At 34.9% G+C, this 18,171-nt stretch overlaps 2 protein-coding genes across 2 annotated transcripts in view; one reads left to right on the forward strand and one right to left on the reverse strand.

Moving 5' to 3' along the window:
- Nucleotides 1–18,171, reverse strand: part of Trpm (transient receptor potential cation channel, subfamily M) — a 308,502-nt gene that overhangs the window by 60,935 nt on the left and 229,396 nt on the right. The window contains exons 5-6 of the mRNA XM_073086226.1: nt 16,663–16,822; nt 5,971–6,107 (exon numbers count right to left, since the gene is read on the reverse strand). Of these exons, the coding sequence (XP_072942327.1) occupies nt 5,971–6,107; nt 16,663–16,822 (297 nt within the window). The remainder of the gene's footprint in view (nt 1–5,970; nt 6,108–16,662; nt 16,823–18,171) is intronic.
- On the forward strand, nt 3,424–15,361 carry LOC140752072 (uncharacterized). The gene is made up of 3 exons (XM_073086224.1): nt 3,424–3,831; nt 12,276–12,483; nt 15,124–15,361. Exons 1-3 carry the CDS (start codon nt 3,454–3,456, stop codon nt 15,276–15,278), a joined length of 741 nt encoding a protein of 246 aa, XP_072942325.1. The 5' UTR covers nt 3,424–3,453; the 3' UTR covers nt 15,279–15,361.

Below are 18,171 nucleotides of genomic sequence, written 5' to 3' on the forward strand. Positions count from 1 at the left end.
TACCTCGGGAGTTTTATTGCGACAATATATATTGGATGGGCAATATTTATTTCTTACGAGCTTCCATCCTAACAAATTTTAGACTGAATTGTAGATTTTGTGAATGTTGTGAATTTATAGGAGCAAATGTGCTTGCAGTTTACCTGATGGTACATAGTTACAGCCGTCCATGAATATCTGTGACCAATGCCTTAAAGAACAGGTTTTAGCGGAGCTGATCACAGATGTGTCTTGACTAATATAGTTACCTCAAATATGAGTCAAGCTGGCTACCAAATCTTTCCACAGCACTATTGGTTATTATAATTATAAATTGCCAAATTTGAACTAACTCTATATTTTTGGTTAAAGTGATACCTACAGGGTGTTCAGACTTAACCGGAACTTATTTTGTTAATTTCAGATTCTATTTATTCCCCTACTTAACATAGTAAGTGGTATGAAAAAACGCCACCGTTGGACGCCTTATCACAGTTATACCCCAATGTCGTTAAGTATAGCCTTTCTCCCGTGCGGAGTTGATTCCAGATGTCCATGGGCGACAAATACCACTGGATACCATCACTTACATAATAAAAACACGTAGATTAACTTAACAAAGAAATACAGTGATCGATACTCTAAGAACGTTTTTCACACCGTGTTGGTATTTTGTCATTTCCTTGTACAATGGCAGGAAATACCTTAATTTCCTTTTATGGATATTGAGATGGGATGATGTCGTGACCCCACAGAGATCCCTTGGCTTACAATATGGGGTAAGGGACTATTTTAAGATCGAGCGATAAAATTCATCCATTAGAAGATTATCGAATCCTTTGAATGGATTTATGACATTTTGTCATTTAAGTTTATTGTGTTCCGCACAATTTTGTAATAAAAATTGTAATAAGGTAAATATTTTTAAGATTGCTTTTTTATGACTTTGGAGTGGGAAAGGATTAAATTTTTCAATTAATAATTTTATAGAAAACAGTCAAATCAATTGAAATGGAGTCAGAGAAGGTTTTAGATGCATTTCATTTGGACTAAATATAGGTACATCTTTAGTATTAGGGATATAAAAGGAGCAGAACAAAGCCTTACCACATTAGAGGTACAATTGTAGAAAATATGAGCGGCCTGTCTTAATATCATTTTTTTTATGTTAATCACATGTTACTTGTTTGTTGTTGTAGATGATTTCCATGATTTCACTAATGGCTAAAATAATAACGTTACCTAAGAAAATAATGAAATATGTAGGTACGTATACCAGTATCACAATAAAAATAAAATGTCATTTATTTTAATGACGAGACTTTAATAAGTGTATACCACAATATACCAAACACCACCAAAAATGAAAAAAAACCACAAAAGAAATACCACACTCATAAAGAAATACCACAGGTTATAAACCCTAATATGGTTTTAGGTGATTCCCAAACATAAAATTGAGCAGTACACCTATTCTTCACGTACTCGCTATAATAAAGTTACGAATGAGCGATTTCATAGCTCGTAATAGTATTTTATTTTTCGAGATAAACCACAGTAATATTTATCGAGGACGAGACATGTAATATTTTTGCGTTCGAGTGATTTTAATAATATCCACCTCATTTCAATAGAAATTTGTTGGAGAGAGTAATATCAAATATATTTTTAGAGTTAGGAGTATATGCAGTAGAAATATAAAATTGTGTCAGAAAATGAAATAAAGCATCAAAGGAGATATTTCGATAGAAATACTGAAGAAGAACATATTTTACGTTTTCAGGTGTAACAGAAAAGCTGATCCATTGATAACTAGATTAAAACCTTAATTGAGAGTGCTGATATCTTGTATTAAATCTGTAGTTATAAGAGAAATCAGATAGATATATGGACACTGAATATACGCCATAATAAACAAAATACATTAAAATATACCAAATATTAGTTATTACCCATTGGTAGTCAGTCAATCTGCCTTATACGACAACTATCAATAAATCCAAAATAGTGTTAGTGTGAAGTGGGATAAAAGTATTTGAAAGATTTTTTTTGAAAATGATGAATCTGTAGCCCTACAGATTTCAATCTCTTTATTTATAGCACTTACATCTAGCTTTGTTTAACTACTTGTTTTGTTTCCACATGGGATGACGCAGAGATACTGTCAATATGCAACGCTACAACTAAATCCTTAGGGATAAGAATGCATCGTTTGATCGACCTCCGGTAGCAGTACTGTTTGGAGTTTGGACATACATATATATAGTAAAGTGAGCGAATCAAGTAAGTTGCATTGTCATTTGTTATTTTTGTTAACTTAAAGAAATTAAAAACCCTCAACCATAAACGGACAATAATTAATAATTAATAAGTATATTAGTAATAATTTTGAAAAGCATAGAACCCTTTATGCATCGACTTCGGAGGTAACAATACCATACCTATTTCTACCTTACAGCAATATTAAGCGTTGCTGTGTTCTGGGTGTGTTTAGGGGATAGAGAGACTTTTCCGAGGAGTTACAACTTAGTCCCCAGGTAACAACGATCTTTGTCCAACCTCAAATAGGATTCTAATGTTATCTAAGTTTTAGATGTCAATGGGCGACATGACTTTAACCATCAGGTGGACGGCATGCCCGTTTGCAACCCCTATAAAATATTTAAAAACACTGTTCCGAACAAGATAGGAGAAAATAAGTATTGAACTTTGTGAAACTGAATTTTCAATTTAAATTTTGATTACAGAGCTCGGGAGCTGCCGTAAAAAGTTTATGAAGACAAGAATATTTATTATTAAAGCACGGAGAGGTGTTCGGCCCGAATCGTTTATTTTTTGGCCTTTAATGAAGTTACGGAACATTGCCTTAAAAGGTTGATTAGCTAAATGTCTACTGGGAGATTTTGTTGTAATATTATAGGTTGGGAATCACGAGAGATTAGTTTTTTGATCCCAGATGATTTACACCATTTGTACACAATCTTTGATACAATCTTAGATACAATCTTAGATACAATCTTTGAGTAGATCATAATTAATCTTTAAAGTTATATCCTCAGTTCATAAAAAACAATTATTTTGTTTGTTTCTTGTTTCACTACGGGGCTGCGGGGATACTATCACCCTTCACATAGAGTTGATTAGAGCGTATTATTTTTATGGTTGATACTAATGAAAGCAAAATTAACGTAACAATAAAATAAGAATTTACGACAAAAACAGATAAGTACAGAAGTTTAATAGTTCACAGCGATTCACGGTAAATCAAGTTATCGCGCACGGTTTGCATCTCCATATTGCGACTTGAGTGTAACGCCAATTAAATCGTGCAACATGGACGTCGAGCAACAAATCGAGCAACTTGCTGGCAAGACGAGCGGACGAGCAACGGAGGGGCGAAGGGGCGTCGAACGCGTCGACCCAACCGCCAACACGTCCAGTGACCTGCGCGCCGCGCCGCTCGGTGAACGCAAAATGGCCGACATGGTCATCTTCCCGCGCAAACTATTAATAAAATTCATTCTCCTCTACAAAGAGCTGCCTTGTCTATGGAACCGTAAGTGCAGCACGTACAAACACAAACAAAAACGTCACGAGGCCGTCTCCAAACTCACAGAGCTTCTACAACAACACTATCCCAAAGCGACTCGGGTACACGTGCTGAGAAAGATTGAGAGTTTGCGCGCGTGTGTGCGTAGGGAGTACAAAAGAGTTATTGATAGCAGGGAGAAGGCGTCGAGCCCGGACGAGGTGTACACACCGCATTTGTGGTATTACGACTTGTGCTCGTTCGTGTTCGGCGAGAACGGAAACAATTACCAGGGGAGACGAGGCTCCAGTGATCAGAATGCGGTGAGTTCGCAATTCGAATTGCGGTGCAGTTATGTGTTAGCAATCGTAAATTGAATGTTGCCAGAGCGAAACGTAATGACATTTTTATGGGAAAATAGTTTTGCTCGTTCTAAAAATATTTAGCAACTCTTTCATGTTTAAAAACGTTGATTACGACTCTACATTAACTGATGCGTCATTATGGTCATACATACCTATAATTAACTCATGTTACTTAGACGTGCAGTACTTCTGCAACTCGGAAGAAAGATTTAAATATCAAAATTCACGTCGTATTGAGATGTTTCGTAAGAATCAGGTGAATTTAATTTTCATTAAGTTAAAAAGTTGGGTGTGCTGGTAATGTTTTGACGTAAGAAGAACAAGTGTTATCCAACATCAACATTTCATAAAATCCCATCGTTAGATCAAATCTATCGTTAGGGAAGACTATGTTGAAGCGTTTTATTGCACCCAGACGAGAACACAACCATTCTAGTATTGTACACGTTGTTTAAATCTGATAGTAAAATTTTACTACTGCGACAACAGCACTCGGTAATAGTAAAACGTAATGTAGTTTCAGAAACAAAGAAAACACTTTTAGAAAGGTATTTTTGTAAAGGAAATAAGAATTGTAAACTTTAATAGTTTCCAGTCAATGAAATAAAATTGAGAATTGAAAGTAAAATAAGAATAAGGTTGCAGAAAGTTTTTAGAGAATAATGAGAGCCAAATTGTGGGCTTACGTATTTCAATTCTAGGCTTCAATTCTATTTCAAGTATTATTTCAAGATAATATATTAAATTTAATACAGGACCCAGAATAAAATAAAGTTATAGTATATTTCGATGAAATGGGACAGAACAGATTCAGAGCGTATGTATATTTTAAAAGATTTAATTAATTGTGATAAAATAAATGATTATTAAGTCATTATAATAAGTCATTGGTTAAAATGAGTATTCATTGGCAGTCAAAAAAAAAAAAAGATTGGTGGATTAAAAATACACCCAGTGGTCGAAAATGGATCAATATCATGAAGGTTCCAATTTTGTCGATGATACTAAGGCTGATAGCCCATAAGCATCTATTGCTTGAACAACTAGTATTTTTAGGGATTAGGTAGTTATTAACGCGTCTATAAAGTGTTGCTCGGTAACTATTTAGTGGCTTATGTGTCTATACAGACGCGTAGGCGATCGACACTTGACAAAAATTTTCAAATGATCAAACACCAAATCTGTCGCCGGAGCTGCAACTGCGCAACTATTCAGTATCTTAAGCGACAAGATGGTAGTCAACGCAACTATCGCTCACGACAATACCCTATGTATTGTGAGTTAAAGCTCATCAATTGCTACCACACAAAAAAGAAAATCGGACGACAAACAAAGGGAAACGGAACTGTTTTGTCTTTTCCTATTTATACATCTTTAATTACCCTATTAGTAAGATTGATTAGGCTCAGAACAAAGGAGATATATAAGGAGAGGTATAAAATTACCTGTTACATAAACTTCATTACAGTTTTAGCAGACTAACTTAGCGCCGGAACAAAGGAACATTCTTAAGTTAAATTAAGAGAATCGTCTTTCTTATTGAAATTGGACTAGCATTGTTTACAAGAGATTTATTTTCGGATTTTTATGAGACCTTGAAGAAAGGAGTTTCGTCTTGCTACAAAATTCATAGAATTTATAATGAGCCAGGGTATCTTAATTATCACTTCACTTATCTTATTATCATGCAGTCCACCTGATGGTAAGTGGTTACTGCCACCCATGGACATCTGCAATCAACCCCAGATAGGATTAGATACTCCTACCTGAGGTCAGCCACTAGATGCGCCGCTACCCCTGAGGATTAAGCTGGAACGCCTCGGAAAAGTCTGTAACACATTATTGTCCCTCTGCCAGCCAAGGGTACTCTCTCAGAAAGATGACCATAATTATGGGAAACGGTAAAGAACGTTAAGTTTGACGTAATAAGTATTTTCTTTTACTAAGAGGTTCGTGCTTGGAGTTTTTCTTCAGCCCTCTAGATCGTAAGACCAAATTTCTAACTAATAGGCTATCACTATAATTTTGACAGAAGTCAGTATATGTAAATCGGAGCAATTAATAATCATAAAGTTAATAATTTCCAACAATACTCACATGGATGTAGTTTCTGTGCAGCAATATATTTTTCTAATTTTCGCCTTAGGACTATCTCAGCACCATATCTTCCCACCGACCCGTTGTCTACTAGCAAGAAGTATGCATGTCGGTTGTTTAGAACTGCTAGCTTTGATCTGTAACAAATAACGATATATGATAGTACTCCTTGTTGCAAATAAGATATTAGGCTCAGCAAAAATGGTCCAAAAAGAGCTTTTTAAAGCAAACGATGCTTTAGCGACCCTTCCAGTATTTTTGATATCTAATCAAAATGTCTATCGGCAACAGGTATTACTTCTAATCAGCCTATCTGCTTTATCGGCAGGTTTAATTATAAAATAAACTTTAACAATAAGAAATAAGGAATCAAAAAATAAAATGAAAGGAATGACAAAAATTACAAGAAATGTTAAGTGATTAATAACAAATATCATAATGTAACGTAATAATAAAACATTATTAAGTAAAAGTGAAGAAGATATAATAAAATTAGATAAATCTGATCCAAATAACGTATAGTTCAATAACACTAATAGTCATAATAAATTTTATCTTGGACCGTCTCGCCTAATTTACGAGGCTGGAACGCCTACGGAGAATAGCTTAGCTTCTATGATTAATTAATATTAAGGGAAGGTCTGGATAATAACAATTGGGGGTATTTGTAACCGGGTAGAAGGCGTAACAAATGTACGCATATTCACAAGACAACTATATGGTAGACACTTAAGTAAGACTAATTGTTGTATAACCACTTGGTAGCATGAAATAAATTGTTCGGTATTAAGATAAATGCTAACCATGGTTATTATCTTTTATAATATAGGAGAAGCAGACGAGCATGCAGTTCACCTGATGGTAAGTGGCTACTGCTGCCCTTGGACATCTGTAATCAACCCCAGATAAGATTAGATATTCCTTCCTGAGGTCGGACAGAGATGCGCCGCTACTCCTGAGGACTAAGCTGGAACGCCTCGAAATAGTATGTCTCCCTTACCAAACTTTTCAAACCAGAACACAGCAGCGTTTAACACTGCTGCTGAAATAGGTGTGGCGGTGGTGTCGCCGGAGTAAAGCCTCAGTGATTTCTACCACCTTCAAAGTTCAATTAAACGAAAGTACTTCTCTTCTGATGAGTTTACAAAAAATAAGACTTCATTATTTTCAATAAGTTACACCATTTGCGTTAGTTTTTAATTGAGCACTCAATCAATCGACTCGATCTACATTACATTATAAAGACGAATACATACACAGATAATAAGATTCGATGCAATCTCTTTGGCAAACTGAGTAAAAATGTCACGTAATAAATTCTGCATCAAAAAGCTTGAATATCTGGAGAGAAAATGAAATAACAGACTCAAATTTAAACCCAGTATTTTTCATTTGTAATCCAACCATTTCACCTGGACCATCATTCTCGGGTAGTTGTGCACATCTTCAGAAAATTGGATTTGGTATCTTGTTATTTCGAGAGGATATTCTGCCAGTTTCCCGACATGATTGTGTCGGTAATGAAGTTAATGCCAGTGCCCTGAGACTTACAAGGAACGAGAATCTTATGAACTAAGGTCTTGGTATAGTACTCTGTGTGCCTTTTATATGAAGGAAAATATCGCATAAGGAGGTTCTATTTTCTTATATGTTGTATTATTTTTGATCATTATTCTTGGCTTCGAAGTCTTTTTAGAAGTTTTACTTGTGTTGTATAATTGATGTAATGGCAACACTGCCTCGGAAGTGTCAGTTATAATTTGATTGTATTAAATTGTTTGAAATATAAAACAATCTTGGGTCCTTACTTATCATTATGCAGATTATTATAATAGCTTGAGTGACTACTGTATATAATTATGTTTAGTTCTGCTTTATGAAATTTCGATATTTGGGAGACGAAAAAAGGATAGATTTATTAAAAATAACGGGGGTATATTGATATAGCGTGAACATAGTTTTCTGAATTAAGGCCGTCTAATTTATGTAGCGACGCTGCGTTAGATACTTTGATGATCCGTTTCAGATCAGTATTCTAGTATCATTAGAATAAATTAGTATTATCATAGATAGTATCTCAGTAACGATTAAGCTCTGAGAATATCCTCCCAAAGGTCGGATTAAGGGCTTGAATATAAATTGAGGATCAATGATATACGATTGTTCGGCGATGAATTCGAAGAACCGTATCGAATACTTTTTCATTAATAAATTTGAAACTAGCTTCGCATGTGGAGTTTTTATGTGCTTCGTTTTAGGACGAAGTTTATTTCGAGACTAATTTACTTTATAGTAATAACAAATTTTAATGTATTTCTTATAGCTACGCCAACGCTACTTCTTATATTAAAAAAACTTTATAATTATACATAGTTATCATAGGAGCAATTCTGTTTATTAGTATCAATCAATTTTAACCAATTTACTAAGTAAAGTTCTACATTTGGTATTTATTTTTAATAGATAATTGCCAAGTTTTTGACTATGATAGTTAAAATTGATTATTACGAACTTACGTTAATATTTTTTATTACACAGGAGTAGCAGATGTAGTCCACCTGATGGTAAGTGGCTACTACCGCCCATGGACATCTATAATCAACCCCAGATAGGATTAGATATTCCTACCTGAGGTTCAGCGCTTAACGCTGCTATTATGAGTTAATAATTATTTGCATACGACATATAGCTTAAGCCGATGAGTCTAGACTCTAGGAGCATTAAATTATGCACAGGAGTTACTGATATAGAATTTAATTCCCGAAGCTGCTAAATAATTAAAAGTTTCTAATAAAACTAGAATGGAAAATATACAAAGTGAAATGTTAGGACATCTGATCTATCACTGCCCTCATTTACTCATGTTATACATGGGCAACACGTCTCCCGTCTCGGCTACTGAATCTCCGAACTAGATTATTTCAGCTCTTTCAAATTGTATTTTTATCGATACCTGGCAGATCAGGTGCGGGTTGAATACAGATTTGGAGAATTGTATTGGATTTCTAGGCTCCCAGATTGTTGAATCATCAGTGGATTGAATATCTCATTCCGTTGTGTGTCGGTGGAGGTTTCAATTAAATTATTCTGATTTATCAATTCTGAAGTTTCTTTTCTTATTGTGTACCTAATTATTTGTATTTTTTCACTGATTGAAAATGCCTAAAATATGATTGTAGAGACATTAAAGGTTGAAGTTACAGGCTTTATACACTCATTGCCCCACACTAGTATTATTTATGTCATGGGTGCTATGGAGAGACATACAGACAACCCACAAGGATCTCAATTCTTCTTACAATCTGCCTCGGCACTTTTTGATATTCCAATCTAGTATGCGTATTATAAATAAAATAGATATCGCTTTCTTAAGAGGTGAAGGAAAAATTGTGAGGAAATCTGCATGCCTCAAAGTATTAATAAAATTCTGAAAAGTGTATGAAATCTACCAATAAGCACTTGGCCAGAATGGTGAAGTATGGTCTAAGCCCCTCTTAGTCTGATATCCGCGCCCAACAGTGGGACGATAATGGTTGATAACGATATCTATATACCTAAACATATAAGTGAATTTTACCTAACGAAATATATAAAAGAATTTTCCATTCACCCAATGTTTGTTCCCTCGTGAAACTCAAGTAGTTTGCTTAATCTTCGAATGTTCCACGAATGTCGGTTGGAACATTTTGGGAGATTAAAGACTAACATTACCATATTCCTGCTTTTATCATAAGTAGATTGTTGTGTAAATTTCATCTTTTCATTTAGCATTTAGATAAATATAGTTCAAAAAAACTAGAAAACACGCTTTTATGATAAAATCAACTAAAAAGCTTTCGGTATTCTATTCCATTCTTTCATACATGCAGGGTAAGATAAGGATGTATGTTGATCTCTTTCTACTGAATTATATAAATTAACAAAAATAATATTTTGCAAATTGAAAAATAGAATAATTTTATCAAATTATTGTATTGTCATCGGTCCTCAATAAATCTACAAAGTTTGAACGAAATCTGGCCGTTTAAAGTGGGTCAAAATCGCGCCCAAAGAAGTCGGTTACAAACATACAAACAAACATACAGGTGAAGCTAATAAAAAGCGTGTAAAAAGGGGACGTGTTATGGAGAATGACGATTTTAATCCCGCGATGTTGCTTAAAGATATTGATAATAATTACAAGATTTTAGGTTCTCTCGACATACATCAACACAGGTTCGGCTTAATTCGGTTAATTATTATAAAAACAAAAACTCGACTGTTTAAAAATAATTAACTGAAAAGGGAAGCAAGTGTAACAATAAGACAACAATTTAGACGAATTCAACAACACCTCATATTTTAAAATCCATCAAGCCGTTTGGCCTATAGGGCGTATCAAATAATACATACAAACGGCCAAAATCATTACCCTCCATAATCGGGTAAAAGACCTTATTCTACAAGACAAAGGTCTAAGCTACTTTCCCATCCATGCACTTATCAGCCTTTTGGGTGCACCGTCCACTGCTTGACATAGGCTTCCCCTAATTGGCCCCAATTAGCACAATTATATTATTACATCGATTATACAGTTTCCTATTATAATGGTGTTCTTAAAGAAGGCTCTCTTTTAGCTCGCTTTAGCAATGTTAATATTTGCCTTATTATACGAAGAATAATCGCTTCTACATTCTAAGTTATGTTAATCTAAGAACGATGTTAAGTAGTCAATGCGGTTCTCAAGTTACTACAAATTCCTTCTCAACTTGCTATCGTGTTAACGTAAGTAGCCATTGAAGTTCTCGAGTTTATTTAAATTATCTCTGAATACAACTTGCCCTGTAAGCGTTGTTAAGTGGCCGCTGAAGTTGAGTTGATTCAAATTATCTCTCTGTATGCAGCTGATTTATTAACATTGTTAAGTAACTATTGAAGTTCTGAAGATTCAATTCTATCTTTTCATTTTACTGATAGTGTATGGTACTGCCTCTAGCGGACTAAGGGGGAGTAAGGGGGGACTAAGAAAGCCGAAGGGTCGATCTGCCTCGGGCCTACTATCCTGGGGTTCTCAACACAGTTGCCAACTCTTCCGAACTAAAAGGCAGTCGTCGAACAAACATTCGTCACGAGCATTTTTTGAAATGTGTATGTATCGGTGAAAAAAAGGTCTTCAGGATCAATCAACGTTTTAGACTGGGGGCCTTATTCAACTTTCCGGTCCGGGCCTCATTGTACACTGGGTAGTGCAAAGTAATTAGGCTGACTGCTCGTCAAAGAGCAGTTTATCTACTATCGTGTAAGCAACAGTTGCGTAAGCTACCATTTCGTCGCTTAAGCTGCTGCCAGCTGAGCAGTCACCTAATCCACTGCCGCCCCGGCATTCAATTTGTTGTTTGAATGGGTTAATTAATGCTGGCAGCATTAATTAAATTCGTAGAGTCCGTGATTACATAACAGTTTTCAGGTGCTATTTCTACAGTTGAAGTTATTACCCTATGGAGAAAAAGCTCCAGACAAAAGGAGCTAAGTTAAATTCTAAGTAGCTATAATTTAATTCAAGAGTATATTAGAATAAGTTAGAAAAAAAAAACATAACGAGTATTGGACGCTCGACCAATTATCATTTCAAACCTATAAAAATATTAACTATTTTATATAAAAAATATAAAAATATGCCACTGCAATATAATTTTTCACAAGGTTTAAAGTTTCAGCGTTCCAGTAATCCCAGGATTATAAGGATCGTATATAAATGGGACCGTGGGCACGTGACCTAAACAAACATTTGGTTAACATTCCGTGACAAAATGAAAACATTTGTATAAAAATAATACCTTCGTATCTTTTTCGAATTAAACGGACGGGTCTAGAATGTCTACAATAGTCTAAAATACTATTTATTTTAATCGAAAAAGATAAATTTTGAAGCTACTAAAACCCTTTTTAAAAGAATTCAAAAAAGGGTAGAGCTTTTCAATTCGACTGAATTTTTAAGTGTGCTCGATTTAACGAGCTCTTGTGATGTTTTTTTGGTAATCCTTTTGACTACGTAATGGCAATCTTTCGTAGTCCCCATGGCTTTATTTGTTCTTCAGAGCACATTGCAATACGTGACGAATTTTCTAACCTAACCTTTTTACGCGGCGAAATCCGTCAATCCGTCAGTCACATGGATTGAGAGTTATGCCAGCCTTCTACCGTCTAAAACCCTACTGAGTTCTTCTAACGGTATTTCTAAACCACCAGTTAAAATCAACAACACGACAACTTTATTAGATCCATGGGCACGCCAACCTAACCTAACTCAAATATCATTGCTTCAGGAGTCAGAAGAAGAAATTGCTGACGATATAGACGACCACGAGGAGATGTCATTCGCACAACCGATGGAGAACTATCCAGTGGATTACAACGTTCCTTCAAGCATGGTGGAAGTGACCGACAATTCTATGAAGCGGTACCCCATGTATGATGACGATGTGAAGACCAAACGCCATTGTACGGAGATTAATGACGAATATGATGCCATTGGTAAGTTAGAATGATAATTAAAATTAATGTAGGTATTACTTGTCCAAAGCGTCCCAACTTAGTCTTTCGAAATACCAACGCATCTGTGACTTATAGTAAGACTCAGTAGCATGGTATCTCTGACTTAAAGTAGGGCTCCGAATCTATCTGGGATTGATGGGGACGGGTGTCAATGGACTGTAGCAAATTACTATAAGATGGATTGCTACTACTATAATAAATAATTAAAAAATCTTCAGAATATTTCTTTACATAATTATTTTAATTCATAACAAGCTTTCATTTTCTTTTAACTTGTTTACTTTGTGGAATTTGTAGATTTTCCAAATCGATTCTGTAACCAATTTTTGTATAGCAGGACTCTTAACTATAATCGATCACACCGTTGCTATTACTGAAGATTAAGATGAAACACCTGGATTAAGTGCATTTCCGACCATACCCTTCAAACCTTCAAACAGATACCCTTCAAACAGAACACAGCCTTTACTTTGTATGCATATACTCTCTAGATATTTTATTACTATGCTTCTAAGTTCTAACTCTTATTTACATTAACATTTTTTTACATAAAACTATTATAACTGAAATTTTAGATAACTTGCATAGTTTTTTTGTCTAAAATATGATTATAATGCAAAGTGTCCCTGTCTTAAGTATGAAAATAAGCATACTTACTAAGAAATGCTTTAATAAGCTTACTTAAAGTAATGTTGCAAGCTAAGTGCAAAATAACATTAATATTATAAAAGCTGCGGTATGCATACTCATCACGTCATTAACTTTATGTTAGATTACTAAGGTATTATAAAAACCTTTCTTATATAATATAGGAGTAGCAGACGAGCATGCAGTCTATCTGATGGTAGATGACTACTGCCGCCCTTGGACATCTGTAATCAACCTCAGATAAGATTAGAGGTACCTGAGGTTGACCATAGATGCGCCGCTACCCCTGATAACTAAGTTAGAACGCCTCAGAAAAGTATGTCTCCCGTACCACACCCTTCAAGTCAGAACACAGCAGCGCTTAACACTGCTGTTATTAGGCAGATTTGGTGTAGCGGTGGTGCCGGAGTCGAACCATAAAGGTTCTTTAGATTCCTTAGTGTTGGTAACATTAAGGATATAATCAAATCAAATCAAAATCAAATATTTTTTTTATTCAAAATAGGTTCTTTACAGAGCACATTTTGAATGTGAACACAACTACCACCATTTCACAAGGCTTTTCGTTATGGAGAAGAAGCGGCGAAAGAAACTCCATAACACACATCTTTAAAAAAATGTTTTTTATGATTCTTCTAAATCTAACTTATAAAAGTTTTAGTCTATTTTCAGTATCAAAGAAAAGGTATTAAAGCCATTCAACCGCTAACCACGGAGATCTGATATGAAAAGTTCTGCTTACCTGTAAAGTTGTTTATAAAGGAGACATTTTGCAGCAACAGGAAAATGTTTTCTATGCGACGATTTTTGCACAGTGTTGCTTGCTTTTCGTGTTGCGGCATGAATAGGGTGACCAATTGCTTTTAAAAGAGCGAAACGTTTCCGAAATGTTATGAAAAATACATTAATATTAAAAATATAAAAGTACTTTTTAAATTAAAACACGCTAAAAAGAAGATAGTTAATTTCAAATTTCTAGAATAAGAAGGTGGTCCTCAAATTTCTAAAGATGTGGTCCTAATTTATCTGGGACGAATTTTGTCAAAAGAAACATTGTAAGTTAGTTAAAAGTTTGTAAATAGTAATGATTTTTAAATATATTTCATCAGACGGTTATGTAATCTCAAGGCAGGTTATTGTAATAACATTTAGTCTTTTTTAAGTAAGGATATAGCTTATTTGATAAAGCAATAGATATTAATCATTAAGTAACGCTACAGTAAAACATTTTCACATTCACTAAGGACAACTGGACAGAACCGGAGAGCGGGACTGTCCCATCCAAAGTAAGACGTATGGCCACATAAGGCATGAATATTGTACCAGCAAAAAGCCGTACTTTGCAAAGAAAATGTATTTGTGGAAAGTATTTATGACCACTTTATGACACTGCCTTTTTGGACGTGGCACATTTTGGTCATTGCGCAAAGCTCTCAGGTTCAGTTAGGTGAAAATACACTCTATTTTGGGTTTAGGAATTTGTGTGCGTCCGTGGTACCTATAATAGTTGTCGGGGTTGATAATATGAAATTTTGGTCATTGCGCAAAGGTCTCAGGTTCAGTTAGGTGAAAATACACTTTATTTTGGGTTTAGGAATTTGTGTGCGTCCGTGGTACCTATAATAGTTGTCGGGGTTGATAATATGGAAATCTGAAAATTTTGAAGTAAGCAACATGAAAATTATATTTGTTATTAGATATAATACCTGCTTAAATATTGGAAAAATAACCCCTAAGGGGAAAACGTAAGCTTTGATTTTTATTATTATATTATGTTATACTTTACACGTACGAAGTCGCGGGGACATAATAAGGATATAATTTGGATACCTTAACCAATACCAATACGCATTAGGCCAATATAGTGGAGTACACTTCAGACCTCCCCCAGTTGTGGAAATAGTCCCTTGCCCAACAACCCACGGACGACCCAAAAACGCCTACAGCCAATACGAATAATTTTGTCTACAGGTATAAACGTGGCAGCGAAGCTACGTAGTCTTCCTCCCAACATGAGGATCTTGGCAGAGAAGCTGGTCAACGACGTGCTCTTCCAAGCCCAGGTGAATGGGCTGACGTCAGCCACTGTCATCTCCACTCCAGATCCGTTCAAACAAGACGTGTGATGTTATGTTAGCCTAGTAACTTAAGTTTAACTTGTACTTATATCTAATGTTATGTATCTGTTAATTATATTATTAAGTTAAAAGTGTTGTTTTATTTTTAGTTAATTTATTTAAATTTGCTGTAGTTGGGCGTTTAACAATTAACCTAATTAGGTATATCATTCTATAACGGTAAAAAATCATTGCAAACCTTTCTTTAAAAAAATAACACTAAAATAGAACAGACTTCAATATCACTACAAATAGAACAATAATTTAAGTTTCAGTTGATTAAGTACGCACTTATGAAGTCGGTGCTTATGATCGACACAAATTATGTCGTGCTCCAGCAATGGAAGTAACGTGTAACAATATATTGAAAAAATTATATAATAGTTTTCTAGCATATGCAAGATAGTGAGAAAACTTCGATAGCGTAATTCAAAAATACTATAAGCGCCATCTTTTGACTGCAGAAAGTCGCCATTGAGCCGGTTCAGTAGTGCTTTAAAATATATTTTACAATTTGATAACACTTTAATTTCACAATGGCAATATTAAAACATTGCTATAAAATAGAGTTAGCATGCCATAGATACATAAAAATATAATATTACAGTTTGAGATTACAATTATGCAATCAAAACTATTCAATATTTATTTGACACTGAAACGAGTAACGAGACACTTGAAATGAAACGCAATAACGATCTTTTCAGCTGACTGCTGAATACAGCACAGAAAACCCGCTTTTAACTATCATTATGCACCGCTTTTGCACTCTGCGGGCAACCACGAAGGAAGGAATCTTAAATATTGTAGCTTTAAGAGCATTATATAGAGGTTGGAAGATTATTTGAAAATCTCCCAATTTTGAAGAAAACTATGAACAGCAGCATTTGGCTTCCTAGTTTCAAATGATGAAACATCTACTTCACCCTTAATCATAATCCTTATTTGCTAAATGAGGTACAATGGGTGGTACCTTTTTGGAATATAATACTGTTAGAATATTTAATGGCAACATCAAATAAACAATTGTATCTGTTATAATCTGTGAACGCTTGTCACTCTACTTGTCTCTGTCATTACTCTTTGAATAAATTCTTCTGCCTTTGGATGTCGAACAAATAACTTCGTTTTATTTTCTATTTTTTTTTTCTATTTTATTTTCTATTTTATCCTAACGAGGTAAAATAAATAATAAGTTTAAAGTTTATATTATTTAATTTATGATTTACGTCCACGAAGTCTCGACCAAATCAAATCAAATCTACAACACTTTGCTTGAAGAAGATTGTTTACCCCTTTTAGAACCCTTTAAGAACACGTCAATATATCTACCACCATTTCATAATACACATAACACACAACTTTAGAAATAAAATATTTTTTATAAGCTTACCTTGGCGATGCAATAGCGTGGTAAGGCACATCTCTCCCCCTGCCGATCAGCTCGTTCGCGCCCTCTACGATACCCCACGGCGCGATACCTATGCTGACCACCCGACCAGCGCGCTGTGACCTCTCCAGCTGCAGCGCGTCACCCACTTGACGGGTCACACCTGGAAAGTCGGTTTGTATAGTATACGTCGGTAAATAAAAATGATTAATTAGCCAAGTTCAAGTCGAAGTTGCACACAGAGGGTTCTGTACCATTTTTTTTTTTATGTTTAGTATTTGTAATTACAGCAGCCATTGAAAACGCACACTGTGAAAATTTGAACTGTCTGCCCGTTACGGCTCTATAGATAAAGCGAAAAATGTCGAGTTTCTTGTATGGCGACCCCCATTTGGTTTCAACTTTTATTTATTTTTAGTTTTGTTGTTATAGCGACCACCATTATGTATCCTCTGTAAATTTCAAGTGTCTACCTATTACGGTTCCAGAGATAGAGCCCTGTGTCAAACGGACATACAGCGAAGTCTTAGTAATAGGGTTCCGTTTTTACCCTTTGCGTACGGAACCCTAAAAACCCATGAACACTTAATTCACAAATAAAAATTGTATCTACGTAAAAAATAAAAAAAAATTAACAGCCCCAATGAGTATTTAAATATACAGACCAGTAATCAAATTTATGAGCTGTGGTAATCACTAATTAATATTACCACAGCTCATAAACGTCGTAAATAGGCAAAATTATTTTTGAAAAGTCATCCCCTGAGGGACTAAATGGGAAATGCAAATTTGTCTCACAAATTATTTTCATTTAAAGGTCGCATTTGAGAATTTTATCAGCCTCATTAGGGTGTCTAGATACTGATAAGGTTTAATTTATATTGTAATCAACATATTTCTTCCATAAGTTACTTCAATTATTTAACCTCGACGCAAAAAGAACAGTTGTTAGTAAGGTGTGTATCTATGCATTTAACTGTGGTAAAATAACTCCTTAACTGATTAGCTTATTTGATTTTTTGGTTAAATAGTCACCAATCGAAAAGCTATGAATGATTAAAGAAAATTTGTCCCACTCTTCAAACATGATCAGCTCATAGTTGGAGCTGGGGTATTTTTTTTTGTGATAATGATTAAATCTGGAGTCTATGATGTTACTACGTCTGTGGTTCCAGACTAACAATTAGGGTCAATTCAGGTCATGCATTGATAAGGAAGGAGCCAACTTGCAGCTGTTGGCTTCGGTCCAGGTCGGAGCGTTTTGGCAAGCCTTCCATTCGAGTACGTTCGCGTTTGAGAGAGGATTATATGAGTTTGGTTTCAAAGAGCTCGTTCAAATATATATTAGTGAATACCCGTAAGGTAGTCTGCGTAGCTATCTGATATTCATGTGCTTCTTAATATATTAATAATTCATAGTCTTTACTTAGCTTGACACGCTGTAGGTTCATATCAAAATTTTAATTTATGTATATTTCTGTTTTGAGTCTGTGTGTTTGTAGCCTCGTCCCG

This window comes from Epargyreus clarus, unplaced genomic scaffold (genome assembly GCF_041222505.1).
Source record: "Epargyreus clarus isolate Ecla_fem2 unplaced genomic scaffold, WU_Ecla_fem_2.2 ptg000024l, whole genome shotgun sequence".
NCBI lineage: Eukaryota > Metazoa > Arthropoda > Insecta > Lepidoptera > Hesperiidae > Epargyreus > Epargyreus clarus.

Bases quoted from the DNA above. Each gene is read 5' to 3' on its own strand.
- LOC140752072 (XM_073086224.1), top strand. From the start codon at position 3,454: ATGGCCGACATGGTCATCTTCCCGCGCAAACTATTAATAAAATTCATT. The intron at 3,832-12,275 runs GTGAGTTCGCAA...TCATTGCTTCAG, and splicing joins GCTCCAGTGATCAGAATGCG to GAGTCAGAAGAAGAAATTGC. The intron at 12,484-15,123 runs GTAAGTTAGAAT...TTTTGTCTACAG, and splicing joins TGACGAATATGATGCCATTG to GTATAAACGTGGCAGCGAAG.